The sequence below is a fragment of the Pleurodeles waltl genome, chromosome 9, assembly GCF_031143425.1.
Source record: "Pleurodeles waltl isolate 20211129_DDA chromosome 9, aPleWal1.hap1.20221129, whole genome shotgun sequence".
Lineage (NCBI taxonomy): Eukaryota > Metazoa > Chordata > Amphibia > Caudata > Salamandridae > Pleurodeles > Pleurodeles waltl.
In genome coordinates, this window is record NC_090448.1 from 39261327 (window position 1) to 39278035 (window position 16709).

A 16709-nucleotide genomic window follows, 5' to 3' on the forward strand; every position below is an offset into this window, starting at 1 on the left:
AGGACATCTGCAAAGTTCACTAAAGTTCACCAAGAAGGTTCAGCACACTGTTTCCAAGTAGTAATTTCTTGTCAGCTGCTCTGTGTTTATTTTCCCTGTTCTTGCCTCTCCTCAGAGAGTGGAAGGGCAACTCCCCTCGTGCCCATGAACACCAGTCGCCCCTGGTGACAAGATAAGAACAAGATTTAAAGTTCTGTTTACAGAAAGCAAGTTCATGGAAGAATACAGTAAACCAGGCTTGGGTAACGGTAGGGACGAACTCAAGCTTCACAGCCTAAAGCAAAAGAAGCCAGAAAATAGAAAGCCAGAAAATATGAGTTGCAGACCACAAAGCCAAATTGTAAGCAATGGGTGAAATGTATTCCTAGGTCAGTTTTCTAAATGTTCCCAAGATGGCTACGACCTAACAAACGAAAAAGGGTCTGACAAGGAATGAGAGGGGGTTTAATTGTGTTGCCAGCATGGCCCGTGGAAAGGAAGAGGATTCCCACACTGCCAAAAGGTTTGCATCTCCCACAGGTATCTTCTTAGCTTCCAGGGTGTCCAAGAGTCAAGGGAGTAGAAAGTATTTGGTCCAACCTAGTTTCTAGGACTGATTTGTTATGTAATTGATCAGGATTTTCTGAAAAAACCTGAAAGTGAAAAACATATAGACACCTTGACACAGCATAGTTACAGCTCTGTTAGCGATTTTGAGGTTCCATGAGATAAAATTCTGATTGATTGAAGAGAGCGCCCTTTGTACCTGTGTAAGCTTTTCCAGCACATAAACAATCATTCCCTTCAAGGCAGAAACCCTTGCACCATGGTGCAAGGATGCCTGCGTTGGCATTGGCAGTTAAATTTAACACCAGCGCTAGGGGAAACACAGGGATGCGAGGAGTATTTTTGTAAATACAGTGCATTCCTGTGTTTCAGTACTGATGCAGCGCGGTGCTGGCAATTTTGGTGCAGCTCTGCACCAGTTCCTTGTAAATATGCCCCTTTGTGTTTGCAATGCAATGCCCGTCCCAACATCTACAGTGGTGGCAAGGACAGACCCAGGTGGCATTCACACATTCAATACCCACATTAGGAAGTCGCCACAAGACAATTGACAAGAAAAACTCCAGCCAGCATCTCCCCTTCAATTCTTGTAGTCCATCTGTCCCCTTTGAAACAGCCCAAATGCACAGTGTATCAACACTGAGCACCATGGAAAGAAGGAGTTCTGCCTGACATCAGAGCCCGTGTTTATCACTGCTACCAGGTAGAGAGAGTGGGGCAACATGAGCATGGAGCTGAAAGAAGCGCTCCGACACCCCCTAGCAGTTTCTCGTCACCACCACAGATCTTCTAGGAAGAAAAGATTTTCACAAGAAGTAAGACACTGAATCCTCTCAAATGAAAGGGCGAGTGGAGTGACACAAAAGACAAGGTGAGAAAAAGGGAGGTGTACCCTACCCGGAAGCCAGTGAAGAGGAAAACAAAAGGAAAGTAGAAGAAGAAACAAGACCTATGAGAAAAAGGACTTAGCCAAAAAAAGAATGAGAGCATCCCATCAAGCAAACACCACAGACCATGTAGGGTTAGAAACAAACGAAAGTGGATATTACAGGATCCAAACTCCAAAGAGGGAGTTGCGGCACCACACCCACAGCAACAGCTCAAATGCTCAAATGCTAGGTGTAGGAAAGTACCATCTTGCCTGGCATGTTACCCCCATATTTCACTGTATATATGTTGTTTTAGTCTATGTGTCACTTGGACCCTGCCAGGCAGGGCCCCAGTGCTCATAGTATGTGCCCTGTATGATGCCTAACTGTCTCACTGAGGCTCTGCTAACCAGAACCTCAGTGGTTATGCTCTCTCTGCTTTCCAAATTTGTCACTAACAGGCTAGTGACTACATTTACCAATTCACATTGGCATACTGGTACACCCATATAATTCCATAGTATATGGTACTAAGGTACCCAGGGTATTGGGGTTCCAGGAGATCCCCATGGGCTGCAGCATTTCTTTTGCCACCCATAGGGAGCTCTGACAATTCTTACACAGGCCTGCTAGTGCAGCCTGAGTGAAATAACGTCCATGTTATTTCACAGCCATTTACCACTGCACTTAAGTACTTATAAGTCACCTATATGTCTAACCTTCACCTGGTGAAGGTTGGGTGCAAAGTTACTTAGTGTGTGGGCACCCTGGCACTAGCCAAGGTGCCCCCACATCGTTCAGGGCAAATTCCCCGGACTTTGTGAGTGCGGGGACACCATTACACGCGTGCACTGTACATAGGTCACTACCTATGTACAGCGTTACAATGGTAACTCCGAACATGGCCATGTAACATGTCTAAGATCATGGAATTGTCACCCCAATGCCGTTCTGATCCCCCGGGTCTCTAGCACCGAACCCGGGTACTGCCAAACTGCCTTTCCGGGGTCTCCACTGCAGCTGCTGCTGCTGCCAACCCCTCAGACAGGTTTCTGCCCTCCTGGGGTCCAGGCAGCCTTGGCCCAGGAAGGCAGAACAAAGGACTTCCTCTGAGAGAGGGTGTAACACCCTCTCCCTTTGGAAATAGGTGTGAAGGCTGGGGAGGAGTAGCCTCCCCCAGCCTCTGAAAATGCTTTGATGGGCACAGATGGTGCCCATCTCTGCATAAGCCAGTCTACACCAGTTCAGGGAACCCCCAGCCCTGCTCTGGCACGAAACTGGACAAAGAAAAGGGGAGTGACCACTCCCCTGACCTGCACCTCCACAGGGTGCTGTGCTGGTGTTTCCAGAGGGGGGAAGGTCTGTGGTGGCCTGTGACTGGGTGAGGGGAACCGACTGTCCCGAGGTCCTCGATGGGCCGGGCTGGTCATCTAGATCCAGTTGGACAGAGCTGCTGTCATCACTGTGGGCCTCTTCTGTTGGTGGTGTGGACATGTGTGTACCCTCCTGTCTGGTGACGTTGGTTAGGGGTCCTGCAGGGGTATAAAAGGATGGTTATTACATCTGTGTGTGTCATGGTGTGCAATGGGTGGGTGACCGTGTACCCCAGTGCTTGCATCCCTGTGTGGGACCTTGTGTGATGATGGTTTAGGGGGTTGTATGTGTATGTGCAGTGGGCATGCTTTAGTGATTGGTGTCCATGCTTTGTTGTTGCATGCAGGGCTTGGTGTTGGGATGGGTGGTTTGTGATGTTGGGACATATGTGAGGAGTTTGAGTGCTGGGGGTGAGGGTGAGGGTGGGGGTATGTGCTGGCATGCAGGTAGGGTGGGGGATATAATAGTTAAGATTTGTCTTACCAGAGTCCATTCCTCCACCTACTCCTGCGAGGCCCTCAGGATGCAGAATCGCCAAGACCTGCTCCTCCCATGTTGTTAGTTGTGGGGGGGAGGTGGCGGTGGTGAGACCACGGAACGCACCTTCCCCCGTAGGTCGTTCCACCTCTTCCTGATGTCCTCCCCATTTCTTGGCTGCTGTCCCACTGCGTTGACCCTGTCCACTATTCTTCGCCATAGCTCCATCTTCCTTGCAATTGAGGTGTGCTGCACCTGTGATCCAAATAGCTGTGGCTCTACCTGGACGATTTCCTCCACCATCAACCAATCAATCAATCAAGAAATTTGTATAGCGCGCTACTCACCCGGAGGGTCCACCATGACCCTGAACTCCTCCTCTGAGAACCTGGGGTGTCTTTGCCGTGTCATGGGGTGGTGTAGGTGATGTGTGGGGTGGAGTGTGTGGTGATAAGTGTGCTGATATGTAGTGGTGTGTTGTGTGAGGTGCGTGGAAGTTCTGTGGGTGATGGTGTTGTGTGTCTGTGGATGCTGTTGTTCTTGCTGGTGCTGTCTCTCTCTGGCCTTCTTTCTGAATTTTTGGTAGTAGGGTTTTGTGGGCGATGTGGGTGTGTGTTTTATATTGTAGTGGGTTTGTGGGAGTGGTGTGTGTATGTGTATCAGGTGTGTGTATTTCGAATTGTCCAATGTGGCTGTGTTTTGTAGAAGTGTGTGTATTTTGAGCGCGGCGGTGTGTACCGCCAATGGAATACCGCGGTTGAAAGACGGCCGCATGGATTCGTGTGTCGTGATAGTGTGGGTGTATTTCTGTTGGCGTGACGGTGGAGGTTTTGTTTTCGGCAGTTTATCACTGACCTTTGGTGTGGCGGACTTGTGTGGGTGTCTGAATTTTGGTGGATTCTGAAATGTGGGTCATAATAGCTGTGGCGGAATTCCGCGGCGGTGTGTTGGCGGTCTTCTGCACGGCGGTAAGTGGCTTTTGCAGCCAATGTTGTAATGAGGGCCTTTGTCTTTTCTGAGTTCTGTGATCGGCACGCCTAAATAGTGCTGATTCATTTCGATCAATCAACAGAAGGATTGAAGGGTCCTTATCTAACACTTGGGGATTGGCGAGTTTGTGCTGATTTACAGCGATTGGCACACCTAAAGGATATTAATTTAAAATAACTCATACTCACATATTGTTTTTCAGTATTAAGTCTAGTTTTTTATCATGGAAAATCTGTCCTTTACATGCATAATAGCCTAAAAAAACTGTAAATCATCTGTTGTATTTCATATAATATCATTCAAAAGATCATGGCCACACATAGTACAATTACTCCACGTCCGACTTTCCTAAGTCAACCAGGAGTTCCTGTAATAAACTGGAAGGGCTGGATAGAAATGTTTGAAATTATATTCTCGCATTGGATGGTCAGGATTACTCTCTGATCAGGAAAAAGGCACTCTTATTGAGTACCCTGGGTAGTGAAGGTCAGCGAATATTTAAATATTTACCTGTAGCATTAGGACCGAATGGACAACCTCTGGATAATGCATATAAAGAAGCCTTGAAAAGACTAGAAGTTAGGTTTGCTAAGGAAACTAACTTAGCCATGGCTCGGTTCAAATTTTACACGCAATCACAAGCTAAGCATGAGAATATTAAGGAATTTGTTTCCAGACTTAGAGAGTTGTCAGTCAAATGCCATTTTGGTGTTATGAAAGATGAGTTAATCTGTGATCAACTCATAGAACAATGTAAAGATAAAAAGATACAAGAAAGATTATGGGCAGATAAGAACCCCTCACTAAAAAGTGCAGTAAAAATGGCCAAAGTGATTGAGCAGTCACAACGATGCATGAAAGAACTCAGCAGGAGAGCCAAACTCACTGGTGAGGTTGCGGCTCTGAGGAGCCATAGTGGTAGCCTTGAGAGGGGCATAAATGTTGTCACAAAAAATAGCTTAAAAAAAGCAGCTCAAATATGAAGAGTTATGTTTAGGGTAAAGGCAAAGAGTGTAGTCGGTGTGGGAGCATCTATCATAATTCTGACTTCAAGAAGTGTTATGCATTAAATAAAGAATGCAGGAGATGTGAGTGCAGAGGACACATTGCAAGGATGTGCTAGGAGGGGAGTAAGCAACATAAAGGAAGTTTTAAGCCTAGAGTAGGAACTGTGGATATGGCAGTTTCAAATATGGGTGCAGATAGAATCTTAGTAGTGGAGGATGACAATGCAGTCATGGTAGATCACGTTGATCACAGTTACAAGAGACTTTTAACAAGACCAATGGCAAATTTCGAAATTTGTGGAAGCAGGGATAAACTAATGATAGATTCGGTGTCAATGTACACCATAATCCTAGACGGTCTTTTCAAAACTATTTGGGGTGGCAAGAAACTAATCCCTAAAGACATCAATCCAGGAGGCTATCAGGATGAAACCGTTAAAATATTAGGGTATTTTGAAGGGGCCATTAAGTTTGGCTCACAAGAAGTTACAGGGAAAGTTTATGTGTCAACTGATGGTCCGGCTATTTTGGGCTGGGTACATCAATACGATTTAAACATAGTGGTCATTCTAAGAGCTTCTGCCCAGGTCACAGTGGTGGAGGACATGTCCTTAGATGATGTGGTGGGGAGTGCAGATGGACTATTTAAGGAAAGTCTAGGATGTTTGAGAGGTTATGTGCATAAGATAATTCTAAAGAAAGATGCCGTTCCTGTGCAGCATAAGGTGAAGCGTATGCCTATAGCTGTGCATGGAAAGGTAAAAGAACTGTTGGGGGATATGCTTAAGTCAGGAGTGATCGAACCCGTAGTAACATCTCCCTGGATTTCTCCGGTAGTGATCACACAAAAATCAGATAGACGTTTGAGATTTTGTGTGGACTTGAGATCATTGAACCACAATGTAGTAGTTGATATATTTCCACTATCCAGTATCAATGAGTTAATGACAACTATAAAAGGTGGGAAGTACTTTTCCAAATTAGATCTTAAAAGCACTTATCACTAGATTCCGTTTCATGAAAGTTCAAAGCCACTTACTGCTTTTATTACTACAGAAGGCACATATCAATTCCTTGCATGCCATTTCGTTTGGTATCCGCAGCAAGTATTCCAACGTATGATGGCAAGACTTTTTAATGTGATCGAGAACGTTGTCTATTTTCAAGATGATATTCTGGTTTTTGGGGATACGGTGTGTCAACATCATTATGTTTTTATGGAGGTTTTGAGACTATCAGAGGAAGCAAGTTTAGTGCTGAGCAAAGACAAGTGTGTATTCATGACCACATGTGTAGGCTATTTAGGTTACTCAGTCACTGAAGGAGGTATTAAACCCAAACAGAATTTACTTCATGCCATCAAGTTATCATCATGTCCTAAAGAAAAAGATGAATTGAGATCATTTTTAGGGTTAATAGAATATTCTGCTAAATTCATAGAAAATTTTGCTGATAAGACTGAAGTTCTCAAAGTTTTGTTGAGAAAAGGAAACAAATATGTATGGAGTGAAAGTCAACAGATGTGTTTTGAGAATATGAAGAAAGAAATATGTGAAGCGAATACCTTAAGAGCATATGACACACATCTTAAATCTATTATAACAGTAGATGCGAGGGCTTCTGAAATAGGAGCAGTCTTGACACAGATTCATGGAAAGTCAGAAAAGATGGTCGCGTTTGCTTCTCGCTCTCTCACGCAATCTGAACAGAATTATTTGGTTATCGAAAGGGAAGCCCTTGCTGTTGCTTGGGGAGTTGAATACTTCTGGATGTATTTGTGGGGTACAAAATTTATCTTAAGGACAGACCATAAGCCTTTGTTGAAGATATTATTACCTGGAGGAGCAGGTAAAAGCTCAGCGAGACTTGCAAGATTGGCTGCTAGGTTGAAAGAATATATGTATATGGTGGAGTTCATTCAGGGTTGGAAAAACATTCAGGCTGATTGCCTATCAAGGATGTCCGTGGATTGGGAAAAATTGGGAGATGCTAGTGATTTGGTTGAAGATGAGCGAGACGGTACAGTAGCTTGGGTTAAGGACGCTGTACTTTGTGCTTCAGGTGCCTTTACTATATGGGACTGGACAGAAGAGATGGATGGAGATGCAGTACTATCAGTAGTGATAAAGATGATACGTGATGGGGCCACAAGGGAAAGTGTGGTTCCATTAGCTGCAAGACCATATTTCAAGATTTTGGATGAACTCAGTGTGGTTGTAGACTGTGTGATTATTAGAGGGGATTTTTTGTACTACCTAGGGGGTTAAGAGTGGAATTGATTAAAATGTGTCTTAAATGTCATTTGGGACAGACTTTGACAAGGAAAAAATTAAAGTGTGAGTTTTGGTGGCCTGGTTTCGATAATCAAGTGGTAGAATGAGTAGAGAAGTGCGTGGTCTGTAAGGAGAGTGAGAAAAGGCTGAAGGCTGGAAGCGAATCTGTAGAGGGACATATCGTTGATCTGGGCAAACCATGGCACACCATTTGTTTAGACTTCATTAGTCCTATGTATGAGTTATCTGGAGATATGCGTTATGCTCTTGTTGTAGTGGATGTATACTCCAAATGGATTATTTTGAGGTTTGAGGTTTACCACGAAAACAACCATTCAAAAATTAGAAAATATTTTTCGTGATGAAGGAATTCCAGTAAGATTAATCACTGATAATGGTACGCAGTTGACATCTATTGAGATGGTTCGTTTTCTTGAACAATGTGGAGTCAAACTGTTGTGTAGCCATTTTAGTTATGGCTTCATACACGTTATTTTAGCAAACTAGGCCTGTCCCTGTGCACTTTAACCTAGACATATTTTATTCAGCTTTGTTTTAATATTTTAACAATAGCCACATTTGTGGTCTTGTTTTATTTTCTCTACCTAGCTGTTCTTTGCCTACGCCAGCACTGTATTTTTAAACAAGACATTTCTTTCACTATGTGCTTTTCTCAAGGCTGCAGTAAGATAGGTTTCCGGCAAACGTGGTACGCTCTCTAATGTTCACAGAAACATACACACTCTTACGGGGGAATCCTTTCTTGGAACACCAGCTGTTTAATTATAAAAACACTACTTTGACCCATGTATGTTAGAGGGAGATTCCAGCCAGATGACCACAACTGAATGCTGATTGCTGAGTGCTTCGCTGCAGCTGCTTAAGTAGACTACAGGCCTCTTGCTCAGGTATGAGGGATGATGTCTTCCCAGGGGAACCTGAAGGGCAGAATTAGAGCTTAACATGCTGTGCTCTAACATAGCCTAGGAAGGAGCTATTTGAATAATTCTAGTGACAATATAGTAGAGTTATTTTTATGCTTCACTCTCCTTGTCACAATTTTAATCCTGTCATGCTTCATCATCCGAATTACTGCAGTACATTCTTTATTATCTAAGATGCAGTTACCTCAAAAAAACCTTATTGAAATATATTCTGCCTCTGATTGTCCTTGTATATGTGAGACTAATGTAACTGAGAGAAACGGATGAGATCTGAGTGACCACAATTTCCCTGAGGAGTCAATTGTGTCATGCGCTCAGTTGCCCAATCATCCCTGCTCTTGGGTGGAGATGAGGCACTGCTAGTTAGCCGGAACAAAACCTGTATTAGGTCGACAGGAATCATTTGTAGTGGGTTCAGACTCAGTACCCCACAGTGCAAGTGATTCTGCAGCCCATATCCTCATTAGGATAATGTAGCCTACGCGACAAAACATTCCTGTACTTCTCTCTATAATCCACAAGAAAATGGAATGGTAGAGAGAGCAAATTCGTTGATAAAAGGTACTATCCAAATGGCACTAGTTAGCAATCTTGACATCAGGGAAATGATGAATGACTGATATGGGCCTATTGTACAACTGTACACAATGTTTCTCAAAAATGTCCTTTTCAGGAGATGAGAGGGAGAGTTCCAGGAACCAAATTAGCACCTACATGGTTGAAGGAGTGGGTGAGCTTGAGTGGTAGAAGGTTAGAAAAGTGTGTTGATGGACCCAATCACAAAATAGAGAAAGGTGACTGAGTAAAAGTCAAATCTGGGTGAGTGAAAGGTGGCTTATCGAAGTTTACCAGCCCGTTGCAAGTTATTAGAGTAAGCAGATATTCCGTTGTTCTTGAAGGAGGGGAAAGGTGGAATTTGAGGAAAGTGTCTTTCTTTCAGAAAGGTGGTGAGTGTAATGTGGAAAGGGGAAAGTTGTTCAAGTGCTATGTTCATGAACGATGAGGAAATGAGAGTGAGGAGTGACAATGAGGTAGGTGGCGAGTCTGAGTTAAGGGTAGGAGCAGATGAGTCAAATGCCAGAGTATGGAGGCTTCACAAACCACCTGCATATCTTAAGGATTATGTGAGGTCATAAGGTATGAGGATTGTACCTCAAAGCATTTTAGGGGTACATTTTACAAACTCAAATGATTTCCTGTGTTTGATTATTGTAGGGCTATCAACAATTTTATGTATGATTTTCATTATTTAGGAATGCTTAAATTTTATTTTATTATCATAATTATATGTTCCTATATGTGACTCTGTTTAATTTTAATATTTGTGAAGGGGAGGAGATGTGTTATGATGTGACATGTTTAACATTCTTTGTGATGTGGGGGTTCTAGAAGGTGGGAGGCGAGGATGGCAGTTACGAGGAGAGATGGCGGAGAGGGTGGAGGCTGGTGAGTGGGTTGGTGTCAGGTTGTTTGTTACAATAAACCCTCAGCTTATACTTCTCAAGGATGGAGTATTTATTGGTGACCTTAGTACTACACATACACCACAATAACAAGAGGGCGTGGATACATTAGACCTCTGATTGGAAAAGTTATACAGAAAATATAAATGCTCAACACTCTGTAAACAGCCCGGACCACAAATGGGTACGAAGGTGCTGTAAATGCTGCGATTACCCAAAGAACTTCTGCTTGGTGTATTGATCTATGAAAGATGCAATGTGAGCCAGCCCTGCACTAGAGCAAACTGCTGAACTTCAGGCTGCCTGCATTACAGATCTTTGCAGCAGGTGCAATGACTAGCTGAGCTGCTTTGCTGTCTTCTTTTAAGTCAGGGGTCTCCAGCCTTTTCTGTGGCGAGAGCTACTTCTGATCACTGAAAATTATCGTGAGCTACTGAAGGCTAAACAGCTTGTTCATTATTAACAAACACCCCCACGCCAAACTTCCTTGACTTCCTTGACTTTAAGCCTAATGTTCATAGAGCCAGATACTATGGTTTGAACAAAATACTTTGACTGGGGCACTATGACAGGGCTGCCATGTGTGTCAGTGAGCATGGTATTGGGGATGTATGAACACGTGTGCCGGTGTCAAGGTACTTGTGGCACAGGGCATACCTTTCACCATATGTGGCACCGTTACAGGTATAGCACAAACTTAAAGCCATGTTTTTAAATGGGAGAAATTAAAAGTTCAAAAAAGTTCATAATGTGGAACATTTTTTTACACTTTAAATTTCTCCCATTTTAAAAATGATTGTATTTTTCACTGATAGATATTGCACAATGCTGTACTGGCCACTGGGAGCAAGAGGCCTGTGGTTTGTAAATGCAAAACTTTAATAAAATAATTTGAGAAAATGAAAATGAAAAGTTAACTGAATTATAAGGTACTTTTCATTTTCATTTTCTTTGATTTAAAGGCATTGAGAAACATCATTCTGTTCTGACTTCCAATACTGAGCTGACAAGGACTTTTATTCAAGTGTTAAATACCCTTCTGCATCAATTCTTAACCTCTGTGCCCTGGGTCATAAATCTGACTCCAGGACTGCTGATTATCTGGCCCTGCTATCTGCAGTTTGGTGATAATAATGTAAAATAAAAACAGCCTTCCCTTAACTTTAAATGGAAAGATGTGACCCTGTTCTTATTTAAAAATTAACTCCAGGTTGTGAGCTACTCTGAAGGGGTGTGGGAGCTACTGGTAGCTCACGATCGACTGGTTGGAGACACCTGTTTAAGTGAATTACTCGTTGTAAACCTCAATGCACAATGCCCCCGATTGTTCGATTTTCCCTTAAAGTCTTCCTTAGAGTAAACTTGTCTCTTTCTTGTCATTGCAGGCTTAGCGTACGCTCTCCTGGCTGGACTACCCCCTGTTTTCGGATTATATACCTCTTTTTATCCGGTCCTAATTTATTTTATTTTTGGGACATCGAGACACACCTCTGCAGGTGAGCTGAAGACTGTAAGGTGATTCACAGGGAGAAAGGTCTGTCCCAGAGGCAGAGGGGTAACTAGTTGGTGAGGGGGGTCAGTGGAAGAGTGAAACAGAAAACACTTCACTAACTGTTCGTCCTTTTTAGTCATAGCGAGTATTATTGAATAAATCAGATATGAATTGATGTCGGCTATAGGGGGTCGTTATTTAGATGTGTAAAGAAAAACAAACTGCCTAAAAAACAGATTGAGAGTGTCTTTTGGCAGAGGCAGCTTGTCTTCTAGTTTCTCTTGTCCATTCCTCATCTTTATTTTGTTTTTTCTTCTTGTTCATTTTCTGTTTCCTATAGAGAACTATTTCCTACCTGGTCAGTAAACCTTTGAATATTCATTTGTCATTGGGCACAGATGTTTTCTTCATCTAGCCTTAGTACAGTACAAGTACTGTATAAAAAAACTGAGGTTCACTCGGGAAAATCCAGATATTGCAGAAGCAACCTCGGTAAGCCAAAAATGTTCATATACAAAAAAAAGTTCATACGCAAAAATTGTGTTCCCATGTCAAATGACTGCCAACAGATAACAGTAAGTTTCAAGCAGAAAATTATTAAAATACACATAATCATTAGGATTTTACAAAATAAATTTGAAACAAAGAAGCAACACAGTAATCCGAACAGTTAAGGAATTCTGATGCAATCAAAATTAACTGAAATAAAATACAGAACAGTAGGCTGCAATGAAGGAATAAGACATGATGATGTCCAATATTCAATTGAAAATGTGACATAGCCAATTATACCTCAAACAAATCCATACAGTCCATACTATATGAAAAAAGGCTTCTGTTGCAGCCCAGTGGTGAAATTGACCAGGGCCATCATCAGGACAGTTTATTAAAAAGACATTTAAAAGAGAGCATCCTAAGGAGTTTGACTAAAGATAAAAGAAAATAAAGTAACAGGCCAAGTATTAGTCCTGAGACAGCGGCAATAGAATATCGCAATAGGAAGCATCCATCTAACGGAGATGCCGCGATTAGGAAGTAAATCCGTAAAGATCCCCACCCAACCATACAGGTTGTGGGCCCATTTTTTAAAAAGATTTGCACATTTGCCCCAGAGTTCCTTGATTGTCTGGATTATTGTTTTGCTTCATTGTTTCAAATTTTGTAAAATCCTCATGATTCAGTGAATGTAAATACTTTTCTCCTTGAAATTTAGTATCATGTGTTGGCAGTAATTTGATATGGGAACACAATGTTTGCTATTAAAATTTCTTGTATATGAACACTTTCTGGCTTACCTAGGTTGCCTCTCCAATCAGGACTTTCCAGAGTGAACCTCTGTTTTTGATATAGTGTAACTACCTTGGATATTAGGGTTATTGGGTTGACCCCACATATTGTTACAGTCAACTTGGTACATTAGTAAGGCATTGTGATATTATGTGTGTTAGGGGGTTATATTGTGACTTAAGAAGCAATGGCTGGTCGCTTGTATTTTATTGGATAGTCCCATCATAAGGAGGCTAATTGATTGGCTAAGGTGATTGTTATGGCCATTTGATGTCAGGGGCTTGGATCTGGAAGGATTTTATTCCATGTGAGGTCAGATAGTGGGAGCGTATTGGTCTGACCAGATAATGCTATGTTGCCAGTGGAAGCCTAAGGGTTACCTTTAAGCACCTCAGTTATCCCTGTTGGGCTGCCCATGGACAGAATCTAAGTTTTTAGGGAATAGAATTATAAACCTCCACCTTGCTAGGACTTCACTGTCAGCTGAGGGTCAACACTTAAGGCTACTGTGAAAATAAAGTCGTCCACAAAGGAAAGTGAGTGTGTGCTTTGTCTTTGACCCAGTTCCGTCTGGGAGAAAGATGTGGTGACACCAGTTTGGACAAGGTAACGATGAAGACCATTGAGTGTAACGGTGGATCATCGAAACACATCATTAGGTTGCTTTTAAATTCCATGGATTTCTGTTCTTCCTGCTTCCAGTATTTTGATGTACATTTATTTTACTCCAGTGGTTACAGAACAAAAACATATAGCATATAAACAGAGGCAGCCAGAAAAAGAGGCAGGTTGACACATAAGTATATTGATACACAAATCTGCCAAAAAATATCTTTCAGGTACCCATCTGTGATGTAGTGGCCTTGTTGGGTGGCATTAAATCCAGTGTGCGGTTCCAGAAATGGGTCATTCGGCTGTCTTATTCTTTCCTTCTTCTCTCTTCTTTGATATCATTAATTCCACAAAGCCTGATCTATACCTCAGTGTTCTTCTGCCCCTGGAAGCGTTGATGGGTGTGTGTTACCACCTAAGCTGCTGGAACTTCAGACTACTTTGCGTTAGCCATTAACCAACATTTCTTCTTTCAGGAACCTTTGCTGTTATTTCCGTCATGATTGGCGGTCTGACAGAGTCACTGGTGCCCAATGAGAACTTCCTGCTGCCTGGAAATGGGACAGTCTTTGACACGGTGGCCAGAGACAAGGCCCGGGTGGAGCTGGCGGTTGCCATGACTTTTCTGGTGGGAATTATCCAAGTAAGTGTTAGAAAGACCTGGCCAGAGGTGGTATATCTGGTGCAGGAGTACTGAGGAGGGGATGAAGATGAATAATGAGGTGGACTTGGAGTTGGTGCTGAGGCTGAGAGCTAAGGGCCATATGTATGAAAACTGGGGTCTGCGAATCGCGAGTAGCGATTTTTAAGAAATCGCTATTTCCGAGTCACAATTGGCTATGTAACAAAATTGCGATTCGGAATTAGCAATTTCTTAAAAATCACTATTTGTGGTTTGCGAGGCCCATTTACCAAATCGCAATTTGCATTCTCGCAATTTGCGATTTTTTTGCGATTCGGTAAAAAATCGCGAAATGCGAGAAAGTTTGAGAATGCACACCTGGAGGAGCCTGATGACATCACCAGCAGGAAATGAGTCATCCCAGGCAGTTTCAGGTGCCACACCCAAACCAGCATGCTGAGAGAGAGCAGACCAGCCACACAGAGCACAACTCAGCAGGAGCAGAAACACCTGAGCCAGGATGGAGACCCCAGGAACATCACAGGAGAAGCAAGAGAGGAAGCGCAAGCTCAAGTTCAGTGAACAGGAGCTGGAGGTACTGACTGAAGAGGTAGTGAGGAGCCATGACCGCCTGTTTGGGAAATCATTACTCCAGGTTCCTGAGAGCAAGAAGAGAAGGCTATGGCTTGAGATCCAGGGTAAAATCTGCGCCATTGGAGTGGCACAGCGCTCCATAGAGGAGATTAAGAAAAGGTGGTACGACCTGCGCTCCCGGGCAAAGGAGAGGGTGGCAAGGAGACTTGCAGAGGCCAGGGGCACAGGTGGCGGACCACCAGCCGAACCACCTTCCACACCACTGGAGGACCTGGTGGAATCAACACTCCTCCCTGAAGCTGTGACAGGGGTCACAGATATCGACACCTCCGGTCAACCGAGTACCAGCCAAGGTAAGTGCAATGTTGTGTGTGAACCCAATATGTGTATGCACAAAAGCCCCTTAGGAATTAGCATGTAATGTGAAGTAGTGTGTGAAGTAGTCCAGTCCACATCTTAGAAGCAGCACAACAATGCATTATGGGAGTTGCGGTCCACAAACTAGTACAGACAGTAGCATGACAATGTAATGAAGCATAGTGACACCTAAGGTAACACAACACACACAACACCATGTAGAGCAGTACCTGTACCTTTATTGCCATTTTCAGACAGATAATGTAACATACAGAACTGACATGCCGCATATTGTTGTTGCAGGTGGGCCTGGCCCAGCAGCCACACACAGTCCATGTGTAGGGGAGACGGACACCCAGCAGCCCTCTGACACCAACACCAGTGGGTCCCTCCACATCTCCACTGTGCACCGCAGGCCCAGGGCACTACCACTGCCAGACTTCAGTGGCGACTCGGATGTGCAGCAGGAGGGGCCAAGCACACCGTCTGCACCAGACAGGCGCAGCCATATACTGGAGAACAGGGGTCAGGCAGCACAATGCAGGAGTGCCACAGTGTCCCAGCAGCAACCGCATGAGGCAGGTGAGGGTCCATCCTTGTTCGGGGGCCTTGAGGCTGCTATGTTGCAGCAACAGCGTCTGCAAAACAAGAGAATACTAAGTTTGGACCGGAACCTGAGAGTCCACAATAGACACATGATGGGCCTGCATCGGCAACTTGATACACTGAACCGCAACATCACACAGCTGCGTGAGGGACAGGTGCAGGCTTCTGAGGACACTAGGGACCTTACTAGTGCAGTGCGTGACCTCTACCAGGAGCTGCGCCATGAGAGGGTTAGCCGGCGCAGACATGAACACCGATTCAGGACAATGTTTGCAAGCTACTGCAGGTACTCCAACAGGATGGCGAACTCCACAGCACTCATCGCCCGTCGCGCTGTGGCGGCACAAGTGGAGGCTGCAAACACCAGCAGGGACGTGGTACAGGGCCTTGTGCACATCACTAATGTGATTGAACTTGTCATGGGACAGAGATCTGCCACTCCCAGTGAGGTAGCCTTGGGGGACACTGAGGACAGTTCTAGCCTCAGTAGTGTGGCCGTACCTGCAGCAGACACCAGACGGCGCAGTGCCAGGCGCAGCACTGCCACAGAAGGTGACATTCAGGGTGCCAGTGAGTTAACTGGGCACCCGAGTGGTGTGCGTGGGAGGAGAAAGTGACTCTTGCTGCATTAACACTGGTGTTGCCACTATGACGTAATAGTGCGTGACTCAGTTCTTTTGTTAATTTGAGTTTTTGCAATCACCTGTTTACTTCATTTATCACCATTCATTACTTGACGTAAGGTAATAAATTTCTATCACTTCAGGTACAGTTGTCAGTGGAGTTTTGTCATTCATACTCACGTCTGAAATGGTTGTGTGTGATGTCGGCACGCCTTTGCCTTCCCTCTGCTGCACTGGTCTGTCTGCTGGCTGTAGAGGTGGTATGGAATCGTCATCCTCATCTGATTCAGTGTCACTGATTTCAATAGGTATGCCCCTGGTTGTAGCTATATTGTGCAGGATTGCACAAGTAGCCACTATTCTACATGTCGTCTCTGGACTGTACTGTAGTGCCCCTCCACTTTTGTGGAGGCAACGGAAGCAACTCTTCAGAAGGCCAAATGTGCGCTCCACCACGTTGCGGGTTGCCCTGTGTGCTGCATTGTATTTACGTTCTGCTGGTGTTGTGGGATTGAGGTAGGGCGTCATCATGTAGGTGCGCACTGTGTAGGCACTGTCTCCTGGAAGGGACAG

At 44.1% G+C, this 16709-nt stretch overlaps 1 protein-coding gene across 1 annotated transcript in view; it reads left to right on the plus strand.

The window, feature by feature from the left end:
• LOC138258905 (solute carrier family 26 member 6-like) overlaps nt 1–16709 on the plus strand; it is a 269592-nt gene that overhangs the window by 95992 nt on the left and 156891 nt on the right. The window contains exons 4-5 of the mRNA XM_069206227.1: nt 11329–11439; nt 13811–13977. Coding sequence (XP_069062328.1) covers nt 11329–11439; nt 13811–13977 — 278 coding nt within the window. The remainder of the gene's footprint in view (nt 1–11328; nt 11440–13810; nt 13978–16709) is intronic.